General features: G+C 38.7%; 1 protein-coding gene across 6 annotated transcripts in view; it reads right to left on the reverse strand.

Moving 5' to 3' along the window:
* Positions 1–15,514, reverse strand: part of LOC115506181 (serine/threonine-protein kinase Sgk3) — a 150,812-nt gene that overhangs the window by 61,149 nt on the left and 74,149 nt on the right. For 4 of the 6 annotated variants that reach the window (XM_030304062.2, XM_030304061.1, XM_030304063.1 and 1 more), the window contains exons 2-4: positions 10,340–10,555; positions 6,444–6,527; positions 1,757–1,829 (exon numbers count right to left, since the gene is read on the reverse strand). In XM_030304062.2, coding sequence (XP_030159922.1) covers positions 1,757–1,829; positions 6,444–6,527; positions 10,340–10,417 — 235 coding nt within the window. In that variant the 5' untranslated portion in view covers positions 10,418–10,555. Of the gene's footprint in view, positions 1–1,756; positions 1,830–6,443; positions 6,528–10,339; positions 10,825–15,514 lie in introns of those variants that run through there. The other 2 variants (XM_030304064.1, XM_030304059.1) reach the window with 2 other exon arrangements.

The following is a 15,514-nucleotide window of genomic DNA, read 5'->3' on the forward strand; positions in this document are numbered from 1 at the left end:
CAAAGCTGTAATCATCAAGACAGCATGGTATTGGCACAAAAACAGACACATAGACCAATGGAATAGAATAGAAACCCCAGAACTAGACCTACAAACGTATGGCCAACTCATCTTTGACAAAGCAGGAAAGAACATCCAATGGAAAAAAGACAGCCTCTTTAACAAATGGTGCTGGGAGAACTGGACAGCAACATGCAGAAGGTTGAAACTAGACCACTTTCTCACACCATTTACAAAAATAAACTCAAAATGGATAAAGGACCTAAATGTGAGACAGGAAACCATCAAAACCTTAGAGGAGAAAGCAGGAAAAGACCTCTCTGACCTCAGCTGTAGCAATCTCTTACTCGACACATCCCCAAAGGCAAGGGAATTAAAAGCAAAAGTGAATTACTGGGACCTTATGAAGATAAAAAGCTTCTGCACAGCAAAGGAAACAACCAACAAAACTAAAAGGCAACCAACGGAATGGGAAAAGATATTTGCAAATGACATATCAGTCAAAGGGCTAGTATCCAAAATCTATAAGAGCTCACCAAACTCCACACCCGAAAAACAAATAACCCAGTGAAGAAATGGGCAGAAAACATGAATAGACACTTCTCTAAAGAAGACATCCAGATGGCCAACAGGCACATGAAAAGATGTTCAGCGTCGCTCCTTATCAGGGAAATACAAATCAAAACCACACTCAGGTATCACCTCACGCCAGTCAGAGTGGCCAAAATGAACAAATCAGGAGACTATAGATGCTGGAGAGGATGTGGAGAAACGGGAACCCTCTTGCACTGTTGGTGGGAATGCAAATTGGTGCAGCCGCTCTGGAAAGCAGTGTGGAGGTTCCTCAGAAAATTAAAAATAGACCTACCCTATGACCCAGCAATAGCACTGCTAGGAATTTATCCAAGGGATACAGGAGTACTGATGCATAGGGGCACTTGTACCCCAATGTTCATAGCAGCACTCTCAACAATAGCCAAATTATGGAAAGAGCCTAAATGTCCATCAACTGATGAATGGATAAAGAAACTGTGGTTTATATACACAATGGAATACTACGTGGCAATGAGAAAAAATGAAATATGGCCTTTTGTAGCAACGTGGATGGAACTGGAGAGTGTAATGCTAAGTGAAATAAGCCATACAGAGAAAGACAGATACCATATGGTTTCACTCTTATGTGGATCCTGAGAAACTTAACAGGAACCCATGGGGGAGGGCAAGGAAAAAAAAAAAAAAAAGAGATTAGAGTGGGAGAGAGCCAAAGCATAAGAGACTGTTAAAAACTGAGAACAAACTGAGGGTTGATGGGGGGTGGGAGGGAGGGGAGGGTGGGTGATGGGTATTGAGGAGGGCACCTTTTGGGATGAGCACTGGGTGTTGTATGGAAACCAATTTGTCAATAAATTTCATATATATTAAAAAAAAAAATAAATGAGACACTTAATACCTGTGACTCTGGGCAAATTAATTAATCTAAATGTACCTGGGTTTCCTTATCTATAGAAGAGCGATGATGAGAATAAGAACACCTGCCTCAAAGGATTTTTGTGACCACTGAATCAATTAAAGCATGTTAAGTGTTTAAAACAATGCCTGGTACACAGAGAGCACCTTCCTGAGCTATTATTTTCATAGAACATGAGATCAAATAGCTTTGTGAAGACTTGTACTACTATATAGCACAACAAACACATTAACTACTTCTTCAAACTTCAACCATCACTTACGGCAGGTCTGTAAAGTTATTGCTTACCTGGGTCAAAGTTATCACCAAATATTCTCTTGGCAGGAATCTTCAGAGCCATAGCAGGAAATTGTTTCTTTAACTAGAATTTAAAAAAATAACATTATATGAACTTAATTTTCTAAGTCTTCTAGTTATACATGTACCAAAACAAATTACAATCTGATTTTCAAGAAATTCCATCAATAAGACATACTTTTAAAGTATATAATGATCAAATATACAATATTAAATTATACCAATAAAATACCATTAGTCTGACTAATCATCCTATTTTGTTCCAAGAGAACATTTAGTATCTTTGTGACCCTGGATAAGTTACTTAACATTTCTGTGCTTCAGTTTTCTTGTCTGTAAAATGGAGATGATTTTAGCACTTACCTTACACATCTGTTGAGAGCCTTAAAGGAAATCATTTAGGTTAAGTGCTTAGACAAAAACCTGGAGTATAAGCTTTGAATACATGTTACTCACTGTTTATTGCCTCAAGAGAAGTTGTGACCTTTGTGTTCTTTCTATATGAACATGCTACTGACAATTGTTTTCTAAGAAACCTGATGAATTTTGCTTTCAATATCTTCTGCTCTAGCCTTCCCCTTATTCATATTTTAATACATTTGTTTATCAGATTTGCTTATCCCCAAAGAACTTGGCCCTGGAGACATTAAATGCGGGGCAGTAAAGTCATAAATGTGGATTAACACTCATTTTTAAGTTTGACGTCAAAAAAAACCCACACACACACATAAACTACATCCCTAACTACCAACTGTCAGGAAATACAAAGAATAGAAGAATGTATTAATCACTCTACACCATGAGTATGCTGTCAGCACAATCCAGACTGAAAAATCTGTAGACAATTGACCCTGCTTTTTCAATGAAAAATCATAAAGGAAAGAAAAGAGAGGCGGAGAGGGAAACTTAGTCACCAAAAGACACTTTATAGATTTATCAACCAGTCATATAAGCACTGACTGAATATTTGATATTAAGATGTTATTGTTAATTATATTCAGATGTGATAATAGTGCCCTATTTTTTAAAGATCTTTTCAGAGATGAATACAAAAATATTTACAGATGAAATGATACGAAGTCTTAAATTTGCTTCAAAGTTACAGAGGACAGGCTAGGGACAGAGATAAAACCAGAATGGCCGTGTATCTGTAACTGCTGTAGCTGGATGGTACGTTATATTATTTTCTGTGTTTGTAGTACTATTCTACTTCTGTATGTGTTCAACAATTTCTACAACAAAAATTTTAAATGCAAACTACACTCATAAAAATACATTTATATGATCAAAATGTTTACAAATTGGGTATTTTACTTTTTGTTTTTTCTTTTATTCTAAAAGGAGCACAAGGAAAGAATCTGTGTTTTCAAACTTAGGGTAATCCAGGCCAGGTTTAACCTCACTTCCGTGGTTTCAAAGAACACAACTGGTACCATTCCCCTGTTCTTTGCTTTGCCTGTCACCACAGGAGGCAGAATTAGAGGAGTTACAGAAAACCAGAGAGACAGAGAAAATGGGGGAAATAAGAAAAAAAGAAAAAAGGAAAAGAAATGCAGGAAAAATGAGGGGGAAGGATAAAAACTCAACTATATATTAAGGAAAATTTTCTGTAAAAAGCTTAAGATGGGGTGTATGATGGAAAAAGAATGAAAGTGATCATAGCGGGGGGGGGGGAAGGTGCCCCAAACACACTTTACACTGAAAGATACTCAAATATTAACACTCTACTTAATTAATCTCTGGCTACTTAAATCATGAAACCATCATGACATTAGGATGGCTTTTTACTCATGCAGATCTCCACACGGCTGAGCTGTTAGGTGACATCCCTGACATTCCTCCTTCTTATGAATAGTTCTACAGAAGCAAACCCATTTAGAAGCTAATTCTGGCCCATATAATCTTTTAATCAAAATACAGAAAGAAATCTCAGATTTTCAGTTATTAGTAGTTCACTAAACAAAATTTGACCTTATTTCTCTAAGAAGTTTATATAAACCATCTCTGTGTGTATGTGTGTGTGTGTTATGTTACCATCATAATAGCTACGGTCAAATCTGTACCATCCTCAAAAAATGCTGATCATGTATATAATGGTATCCAAGAATTTCAACTAGAACTGGCAATTCAACCCTCACCCAGCCTCCAATATAAACTTTTTTTTTTTTTTTTTAAATCACTCAACATTGCAGAAAAGATCTTCATGTAGAAACTCTTTTTGGCTATTATTTTGTCTCTAAAGTAAAAAACGCTGTCTCAATATCCTTTGATTAAGCACTTTAAAAATATATATACAAAGTTCAGTTACGTATGTATTATAGAAAAATTAAAGAAAAAAGCACAGTAAAAACACTACAGTTATCTCTGAGTAGCAATATGTTTTAGGTGATTAAAAAAAATTTTTTTTAGAGGGAGAAAGAGAGACAGAACGTGAGTGGGGGAGGGGCAGGGAGCGAGGGAGACACAGACTCCAAAGCAGGCTCCAGGCTCTAAGCTGTCAGCACAGAGGCTGATGCGGGCCTCAAACTCGTGAACCATACAATAGATCATGACCTGAGCTGAAGTCAGACCCTTAACTCACTGAGCCACCCAGGTACCCCTTAGGTGATTTTTAAGCTTAAATATGTATTTTCCTCCATATTCCAGATTTTCTAGAATACATATTAATTTTACATTGGAAAAAATACCATTTAAAAATACTGAAGTATTATTTTAAAAGTTCAATTTTAACTAGCAAAGCATTTGAATATTATTTGGAAGAAATATAGTGAAATGCTAAATAGAGATGAATGAAAAGCCTAAATTTCATGACTTAACAGAACATGAGATGTTGTACAGCTAGACAACGTTTGGTTCATTCTGGCCCATTTAGGAAGTAATTTATCTCTTAACTTCCCCTGTAAGTATCTTACCAGGGGCGCCTGGGTGGCTCAGTGGACTTTGGCTCAGGTCATGATCTCACGGTTTGTGAATTCAAGCCCCATATCGGGCTCTCTGTTGTCAGCATAGAGCCAGGTTTGAATTCTCTGTCCTCCTTTCTCTCTGCCCCTCCCCCACTAGTTCTCTCCCTGTCTCTCTCTCAAAATAAATAAATTTTTAAATGTTTTTTTTTTTTTTTAACGTTTTATTTTTATTTTTGAGACAGAGAGAGACAGAGCATGAACGGGGGAGGGGCAGAGAGAGAGGGAGACACAGAATCGGAAACAGGCTCCAGGCTCTGAGCCATCAGCCCAGAGCCCGACGCGGGGCTCGAACTCCCGGACCGCGAGATCGTGACCTGGCTGAAGTCGGACGCTTAACCGACTGAGCCACCCAGGCGCCCCATAAATAAATTTTTAAAAGTAATAATAAAGTATCTTACAAATGGTGAGTTACAGACTTATGTATCTATTTAACCCTATTTTTAAAATCAAGAGACAGGGTTAAGAAAATTGAAAAAAATTACCTTAAATATGAAACAATTTTTTTCTGAAGGATGCCTGGTAATCTACCACTTATTAAATACAGAAGGAAACTCCTTTTTATTCTTAGGCCAGAAAAAAATTAAATTTGGGATTTGAAGAATTTCTTTTTTTCTTAACTGAAGCAAAAACTGGAATCCAGAGCTGTCTTTATAATCTGGGGTCTATAATGACCAACTCAGGTGGTATTCTTTGGCCTCCAAGGTATGTATGACTAGAGGCAACACACTCTACAAACACTGGTCCCTGCATAGATCTGGCCTGATATGTTAAAATGACCATGGTGCTCTTGCTTCCTACTTTAGGGAGTATTTGTAATTACAAACACACTGGATTAAAAATAGTATTTAATATTTGAATTTTGAATATACAGGTTTTAGTTATTTAAATAGCCAATGCTCCCACACTCCCTACCCCCCACCCTACTGTCAGAACTTATGAAAGTCCATATACATTTTAATTGTATTAGCTACTTAAAATATGGAACCGAAGACTTATCCCTAAACCAAGAATGAAACTATGGAAGGAGGGTAAGCTTATGACAAACTTTCAGACCTAAATCTAATAGCTAGGCAATTTAACCAGAAATAACAAGATGATTAACAGTTATTAGAGAGGTAGTAAAAGAAATTTTTTTTTTTTTTAAGTTTATGTATTTTGAGAGAGCAAGAGAACAAGGGAGAGACAGAATCCCAAGCAGGTTCCTCATTGTCAGCACAGAGCCTAACGCAGGGGTCGATCTCATGAACCATGAGATCATGACCCGAGCCAATCAAGAGTCAGACACTTAACCAACTAAGCTACCCACATGCCCAGAATTTATTTCTAATATTCTGACATTAGGATGTATTTTAAGCTGGATCTAGTTTCCCTATCTTCAACAGTTTATTTGGAATTTCTCAACAATCCTCTCTCCACCCTTCTTTGTAGGAATTCCAAGGTTTGGATGCTTTTGAAGAATCTCATACCCTTTTCTGCTTCTCTATCTGAATATTATTTAATCACTCAAATAAATCTCTCTTATTTGCAAGTTTTCTCAGATGTTCTATTTTTTATTTTAATTTTTTTAAGCTTTGTTTAAGTAATTTACACCCAACGCGGGGCTCAAACTCACGACCCTGAGATCAAGAGTCACATGTTCTTCTGACTGAGCCAGTCAAGATGCCCCTCAGATGTCTTGTTTTAAATAAAAATCATTAAGACTGACATTTACTTACAGTATTGTAAAGTTTATCAAACTCTGCATATCTCCTGAAGACAAACCACTCACTCCTGCCCACTGAGACCAAAACTTTATAAACCTGTGGAAATAAAAAATAGCATAACAAAACTTGACTGCAAAAAAAACCCATTAGCTATTTAACAGGCAAATAACTTGTTTTCATACTCATGAAACTGATATTAGACATTCATGTTTATACACAATTCTCCAAAATACACAAGTATACCAGCTGAAAGACTTACTTCATCTTCTTGATATTTTATTTTTTAAATGTTATGAAATATTTCCATAGTTTCAGACAATAACACAGTGAACACCTGTGAACTCATTTAGAACTTCTGAATTCTAACATTTTGCCATTCTTGTTTCAGATTTTCCCCCCAATTTTTCTAATATTATAGATTCAATTGATGCCACTTTCCTCTCTTCTTCCCTAGCAGTAACCATTATCCTGAAATTATAAAGTATTTTCAAAAGTGACGCCTGGCACATAGTAAAGACTCAATGATTAGTTCTGCTCCTTCCAGATCATCTTGTACACAGTATTTTTCAAACTAGAAATTTACCTTCGTATTTACTATCGTCTTACATATGTTTAATAATTTCACATACACATAATTTCATATAACCATAGTCAACAATGCTATGAAGTAAGCAGAACAAATATTATAACCCCTAGTATATATGTAAGGAAATGATGTCCCAAAAAAGTCAAATAACTTGCCCAAATTCATAGACTTATGTGACTAAAATTTAGATCTTCTAACCCTTCATGTACCAGAACCAGTATCAAATCATCAACAATTATAACACAGAATTGATTCTTATAATGCATCCCACAGATACTCTCAGAGTATCATAGTAACATAGAGACAATGGTTTGGGACCCCAGAGATCTTGTGTCATTCAAAGGAGAAAATAACAAGAATCCAGGCATTTGAGGAAAGGCTCACTAATGTATGACTTGGGGTATGAATTACAGAGATAGGAGTTGCTTTTGGGTTTACAATAGTTGTCCACAGTCTATTAGACAACTTAGAGTAAACCAGGTTTATTTTAGAAGATAGGCATACAAATATGTATAAACTATCCTTTCCCATAAAAGATTGGAAGCTACATTCACAAGTTCATAGTTAGAGAAAATACTGTGAGAAAAGCACTTCTCTGATACTGCATGTGATTACAACATATGAACTCTATAGCACTGTGTGAGATACGGACACCTTAACAAGCCACAGTGAGAGGCGTCCCAGAATGTAAAGCCACATTCCTCCATAGGAGAGGATAAGGCCTCACCTGAAAGGTGAAACAAAGTCACTGGTATCAGTCACCTGAGTAAGTGATGTATTACGTATAGGCTAAGAGAAAAAGAGGATCCAGGCCCCTACATGAGCCACATGTGATGATGGGTGGTAACATGGTTCTTCTGGTCTTAACCAAAAGGCATCAAGTTCTCTTAGAGGAAGCTGCTGGATGTAAGATTTGTTTGTTTGTGAAATGATAACTGTTCATAAGGAGAGAATGCGGAAGTAGGGAATAAAGAACCTGGTCAAGGTGCCAGTGAAGCTGCACCATGTTTCTAAGACTTAACTACAGATTCATCTCATAGAGCATTTAGGATCAGATTGGACTGGAAGTAGGACTGCTACCAAAGGATCAGAAATTTAGGTTTAGATGATTGCAAGCTTCTTGAATTACTTATGCTGGCTTCCTAGTGTAGTAAGGTGGCTTCCCATGGTTACCCAAGTATAACCAAGACTAGAACCCACACATAGCTTCTAGGCTGAAGTAGCTGCACAGCATATAATTTTTTTAATTTTATTTTAGAAAAGGGTGAGTGAGTGCCTACACAAGGGAGTGATGTTACGGGGGGGAGGGAGGGGGGGAAGAACCTCAAGCAAAGTTCCACAGTCAGCATGAAGACCAACATGGGGCTCGACTCCAAGCCCCTGATCGTGACCTGAGCCGAAATCAAGAGTCAGATCCTCAACTGGCTGAGTCACATAGGTGCTCTGGAAATACCTCTACCATGAAAAAGTAAATGGACCAGAGATAACTCACTGCCTATATTTGATATATATGAACTTCCATCAAACTTGACAGGAGGTTATGCCCTTGAAGGAGAGAATGCTCAAAAGTAAAAATAAGGAGAAGAAAAAACAAACTTTCACACATTCCACTATTTTACTAAAGGTATACTGACTTCTTGTTTACCATCAGCAAGATACTTCTAAAACTTGCTTATAAGACTGTGGAATGCACAATGCTTAAGATATTGCTGCAACAGAGATTGAGCAGAGGCAAATGGCCAGACACACACTGCAATCTCTACTCTGGGCTTTGGTGCAGGGTGTGGAGGTATGTTTATTAAAAAAGGAGAAGAGAGGACAGAAGCTATTTCCAGCTCCTCGTCTGGGACTTTGGGAGAGAAGTATCATTTGGGGGCCCCAGCCCCACCTAGTTAAGAAGGGAGACTGGATTTGTCAGACCAAAGGGTTTAGTTTAACTCCTCAGTGACAGGAATGTGACAGGAATTCTGAGTTGCAAGTCATTTGTCATAGGATGCACCTGGCAGGAGCCAGGTGACTGACCCCCAAGTCAGAGGCCAAGGTAGATCACTCGAATCAAAAGAGCAGTGAAAGGCATAGCAGAGCCTCAGTGGGCTCTACAGCCATCAAGAGACAAGGAGAAGGTGAACTGGCAGTAAATCTCCACCACTCTGGCCAAGTCAACAAAGAATAGATCACAAATAAGTTGGCTGACTGCAGATGACAGCAATGGATGCCAAGAAAATGCCCAGACCTGAATCAGGTCAACCACAGTTGGCTGCTTGCCAGACCGGTCACTGTACATTTGGAACAGCAAAGATCTAGAGGGATGACAAGAATATAAGAGCCTTCAGCAGGCTACCATGAGATCAGTCACTGACTTAAATACTGTGAAAGGGGACACCTCTCCACTCATAAACCATGACGTCAAGTTGGAGAAGTGTGTGTTCATATGGGGGAGAGAGAGAGCAGAATGAAGACAGCCTGAGCATTTTAACTTAAAAGAACTGCTTAAATTTTAGCTCAAACTAAGTATTAAACAGAACTGGGTTAAATGAATTTTTTCATACTACTCAGTGGGTGGGGCTTACAAGGAATCAGTTATAAGGATTAGTTATAAACAAGATAAATGGTATTATTTCAGGGGGAGGCGGGCAGGAGATCTCTGGACATACACACTAACAGGGCTACTGGAACTAAATACTGTATGTGTCATTACACTAATTAGAAAAATGGCTATTCTCCAATAATAGTCACTGATACAATGAATCAGCAAACACTCACTGTTCTTATTCTTTATAGTTCCATAGTATGTATTACAGTGGTCAAAAGTAAAATTAGAAATGGACTTTGCTTTTAAAGTAAACAAAAGATAAAATACTAGATTAAAATTTTTAAAAATTGAGGTAGAAAATATAAATGTCAACAAAGACACTATGGAAATTTCAAAACCATGTTTGTTTTGTTTTGTTTTGTTTTGCTGAGACAGTAGTTCTTAACATAAGACTAGTGACTTCTGGAGTCCATTAACCTCCTGACTGCATGCAAAATTACGTGCATGTTTGTAGATCCTTGTGTCTGCACATTTTCTGGTGAGAGGATCTATCAGAGTTTCATAAGCTTTTCCAAGGGGATAGGTAAACAGGCAAAAATCTGAAAAGGTAACTGTATTCCCTTATAGTACACAGGGAAGACTGGGGAGGATATATCATTTGAAAGATAAGTAAAATCTGGATATGTGGAAACATGGGGAGGACATTCCAGGTTAAGGAAGAACAAAAGCAGAAATGGAAATACTCTCTATGTTCAATTTTCCCCCATATGCTTTATATTATATACTTACAGTAAACCTCTTCTTTTTTTCTCTGTGTTCATCTGAGCTGGGAATGCTTACACTGGGGCAGCTTTCCTTGTAGTCCATGGTATAATCCCTTTGGGTTTATTGCCTCAAATGGACACCAAAAAATGAGTCCGAGAAATAGTCAGCAGAGGACAAACACTGTTAGCTAATCCAAAGCATAAAACCTCTTGAGGTAATATTCAAATTCCATCATGCAACCTTAGCCAGCAGAAAAAAACAAAGAAAAAAGATTAGCAAAATAATTTTAAAATACCATCATTCCTTATTCATAGCAACCATTTTATGCTTATTCTGACAAGAATTTATATTTGATTGTAAGTTTCAGTCCAGGTTAGAGATTTAGGATCTCAGGCCTATGAATAGCTAAACCAAAATCAAACATGTGCATCCCATCTACCTTCCTTACTGCTAAATTCTTTTTTTTTTTTAATTTTTTTAAGTTTATTTATTTTTGAGACACAGAGAGACAGAGCATGAACGGGGGAGGGTCAGAGAGAGAGGGACACACAGAATCTGAAACGAGCCCGACGCGGGGCTCGAACTCACGGACCGTGAGATCATGACCTGGGCCGAAGTGGGACGTTTAACCAACTGAGTCACCCAGGCGCCCCCCTTACTGCTAAATTCTAAAAGCTTAGGTTGATGCGGGGTGGGAGGCAGGGGAGGGTGGGTGATGGGTATTGAGGAGGGCACCTTTTGGGATGAGCACTGGGTGTTGTATGGAAACCAATTTGTCAATAAATTTCATGTATATAAAAAATAAATAAATAAATAAAAGCTTGTAATACCACAGTTCATGGGACTGAGAGCAACTTTCACCTAAAAGGTGTCTACTTTGATAGATTTAGAGCAGGGTTTTTAATTTTTTGTTTAATGTTTATTTATTTTTGAGAGAGAGCGCGTGCGTGTGCAAGCAGGGGAGGGGCAGACAGGGAGACAAAGAATCCAAAGCAGGTTCAGGCTCATGACCTTAGCTGAAGTCAGACACTTAACCGACTGAGCCACCCAGGCAGACCTAGAGCCGTGTTTTTAAAAAGTGTGTTTTTATTTTAAGTTTAAGTAATCGCTACGTGCAATGTGGGGCTCAAACCCAAGACCCCAAGATCAAGAGGCACATGCTTTTCCAACTGAGCCAACCTATATACCTATAGTATATACCTATAGTATACATACCTATATATACCTATATAGGTATACCTATATACCTATTGCATACCTATATAGGTATGTATATGGATATATATATACCTATAGTAGGTATATATATACACTTATATGTAGTAGGTATACAGTAGGTATATATAGTACCTATAGTAGATAGGTAAATAAATATATGTATATAAATATAAATATATATATATATACACACAGTGTGTGTATATACACACACATATATAGTAGATATATAGTTAGTATGCAACTATTTATTATATATAGTATATTTATACAGTATAGATAACTATTTACTCCTGTTTTACAAGTGAGAGACAATTTAGACATGAAGGCGTTATATAAATCGCCCATCCAGGATTTGAACCCAGGCTACGTGGCTCCAGAGTCTTGACTCTTAACCACTGTGTTGTGCTGCATCATAATAACTGGATAATTCTTACGCGCTGGACCTCTGGTCAGAGACATTACAGATCTTCATGTACAATAAATACAATTTTGTTAATATCATTCCACCCAAGGACAAAGGGCTCGAGATGTTAAACTGATGTAACTTTTGCTAAACACAGCAGCCCATACTCTCCACTGACACCAAATAATTCTCTTTAAAGAGTTAGTTTGGCAGTTTCCCTGGTGATTAATTTTAGGAAGTCACTCTGACAGATCTAATAATTGTAAGTAAATTATATTCAACTTATGATTTCAAATATCTATCAATAGGCATTGAATATTCAGGTAGGGTGAATTTTAACTGATTATAAGGGTACTTCCTTTGAGGTGACTAAAAACCTGCTTGGCTAGATTTGATGCTGGAAATGCAGTCAAGAAGGATTTATATGTAGTTGAATTAGTAGTCAGAAAACAGAAATGTAACTGCCACCTCCTAAGCTCAGAGTGCCCCATAAAAGCAGCCAGCTTCTTCAGCGCCCCCATTAGACCAGGGCAGCCACCTGTGCAGTCTTGCCCTGTAGGCCCAGCACTCTACTGCTAAAGAATCAGAGCAGGTGGAACCTCAACTCTTCTAAGGCAGAGTAACCTGACAGACCCACATCAGCCCATTCTCCAGCTGCAGGAGAAGTGACAAAAAGGTGAAAACTACAGTGCTATGCTTTCCACACCTGTCCCTTGAGAATGTGGGACACAGGGAGTGTGGGTCCTCCTGGTATTGTATTATGTACAAGTTTAAATGTCTGTTTGTGCCTTACTATCCATGGTCTACAGGAGAACTACAGGAGAACATCATGCCTCCAGTCTTCCCTTTGGAAGGGACCGTTAAGATATGACATTAAGTTGGGGCACCTGGGTGACTCAGTCAGTTGAGTGTCCGACTTCAGCTCAGGTCATGATCTCACAGTCTGTGAGTTTGAGCCCAGCATCGAGCTCTGTGCTGACAGCTCAGAGCCTGGAGCTTGCTTCGGATTCTGTGTCTCCCTCCCTCTCTGCCCCTGCCCCACTCACACTTGGTCTCTCTCTCTCAAAAATGAATAAACGTTAAAAAAAAAAAAAGATAAGACATTAAGTGGCATCAGGAATAGATAAGGGGGAAAGAGCTGGGAAGCAGGATAAGTTGTTTCATATGAGGTACAGGGGACATATAAATGTGCATGCATAGTAGACAATTAAGTAGGATGCCAATTCTCACTACCTATTCCTATCACCTCTTGTTGCATGCTAACAGGAGTTAGATCCCAAAAGAGTACAGAAAGAAGTTCAAAGCCTACTCTGGGAATAGACTGCCTTTATACTGAAAAATTTGCAGATCTCAAAAATTTTTATTAGCAAGCGTCTGAGGAGCACATAATGGGAGTACATTCGAAGCATACCAGACCAAGGAGAACTAAATATATAAGATTACTGTGAACCTATACATGGCCATAACTGTATCCCATCAATCTTTCTCCAGACATTCCTTAAGAGGGACCCGCAGCCATTCACAAGGGTGACTGCCCACTGGGGAAGGAGAAATGTGTAGTTCTTCCAAAGGTTACTAGACACTAGCTCTAAACTGACACTAAACCTTAAACACCCAAAACATGGCCCACCAGTCAGAGCACCTATCTCATTCCAGAAAAGAAATGTGTGATGAAGTCAACCCTTGTATCTCATGGTGGGTACAATGGGACCACAGGCCCATTTTGTGGTTATTTCCCTAGTCCTAAAATTTTTCTACAAACGGATATACTTACTAACTGGCCAAGTTCCCATATTGGTTCCCATCCCACGTCATAAAAGATATTACGAAGAAAGGGCCATGAAGAAGCCCTTGGAACTCTTCCCTCTGTCCCCACTATGAAAGTAAACCCAAAGCTCTACCACATCCATGGGAGAAGTTCAGGAATCAGTACTACTATCAAAAAACTTGAAGGATATAGAGGCGTTGATTCCTATCATATCTCCATTTAACTTGCCTGTTTACCTGGACCAAAGCCAGAAAGATCTTGGAACATGACAACAGATTAGTATAAATTTAATCAGATGGTGAGGCCAATCATGACTGCACTTCTAAATGTAATACTTCTTGCTGGAGAAAATGAGAATAACCCCTGATATCCGGCAGATAAATATGGACTTGGCAAATGTTTTCTTTTCTATCATCATCAGTAAGGACAATATGAGGCAATTTGCTATCAAGTGCCAGAAACAACAGTACACTTTCAACGTTTTAACTGAGGGCTATTTCTGCACTGTCATAATATAGTCTGGAAGGACCCTGATCATCTCAATATCCCACAGATCACCACACTAGTCTATCACATTGATGGCACTGTTAACTGGATCTGGTGAACAACAAGCAGCAAACATTCAGGATGCCTTTGTAAGACACATGTAAAAGCCAGAGGATGAAGTTATAAACCCCATGAAAGTTCAAAGATCACACTGACGGTTTCTATGGTTCCAGAGGTCTAAGGCAGGATATCCCATGTAAAGTGAGACATTGCTACACTTGGCACTATATCCACTAAGAAACAGATAAAACAACTGGTGAGTTTCCTATTTGGAAATGCTGCTCTGACCTTTATACTGGGTAACCCATGAGACTGCCAGTTTTTACTGGGGCTTGATCCCAAAGAAGGCTCTTCAGCAAGAAAAGCTGCCCTAACTCTTGGGGCTATGCCTTAGCACACCCACTAGTACTACAAAATGACACGGCAGACAGGGATGGGGTAAGGAGCCTCTAACAAGAATCCAGAGAAGTGTAAGAGCTATAGACTCTTTAAGGTACTGTCAGTAACTTTTGTCCATTTGGTTCCTGGCTTGCTACTAGGCTCAGGTAAAGACTGTATACCTGCCCATGGGAAACCAAGAGACTATATAAGAACAGCCCATCATGAACAGTATTCTCCAACCCTTGTTGGCTCTCTCAACACATGCTCATGGGGTTCATCCTACAACCAGTTAGCAGAGGAGGGAAAAGACATACCCACTTATGAATGGACATGCATGGTGTGCTAGCCCTGACCAGAAATGAGATAATGTAGCCCATGGTCCAAAAAGACCATATGGTCTTTTATGGTCCCCAAAAGGGAAATATTCCCATTGGGCAGAATTCTCAGCAGTATACGTGATGTCAGGAGAAATGTATGCCAAAGGTACACATTTGTGCTGACTTGTGGCCAGTAGCTAATGGATGGCTTGCTGGTGAAAGAGTTGGAAAGAATAAGATTCAAATTTTTTTTAAAGGGGAGAGTATAGGGGTGCCTGGGTGGCTCAGTCGGTTAGGCATCTGACTTCGGCTCAGGTCATGATCTTGCAGTCTGTGGTTTGAGCCCCGCATCACGCTCTGTGCTGACAGTTCAGAGCCTGGAGCCTGCTTCAGATTCTGTGTCTCCCTCTCTCTCTGCCCCACTGCTGCTCTTGTTCTGTCTCTATCTCTCAAAAATAAACACTTAAAAAAAATTTTTAAAGGGGAGAGTATATTCCCAAATGTTCGCTTCATCTTTTTTAATAAAATTTTTCAAAATATTTATTTTGAGAGAGAGAAAGAGA

The sequence above is a fragment of the Lynx canadensis genome, chromosome F2 (genome assembly GCF_007474595.2).
Source record: "Lynx canadensis isolate LIC74 chromosome F2, mLynCan4.pri.v2, whole genome shotgun sequence".
In the NCBI taxonomy this organism is placed as follows: domain Eukaryota; kingdom Metazoa; phylum Chordata; class Mammalia; order Carnivora; family Felidae; genus Lynx; species Lynx canadensis.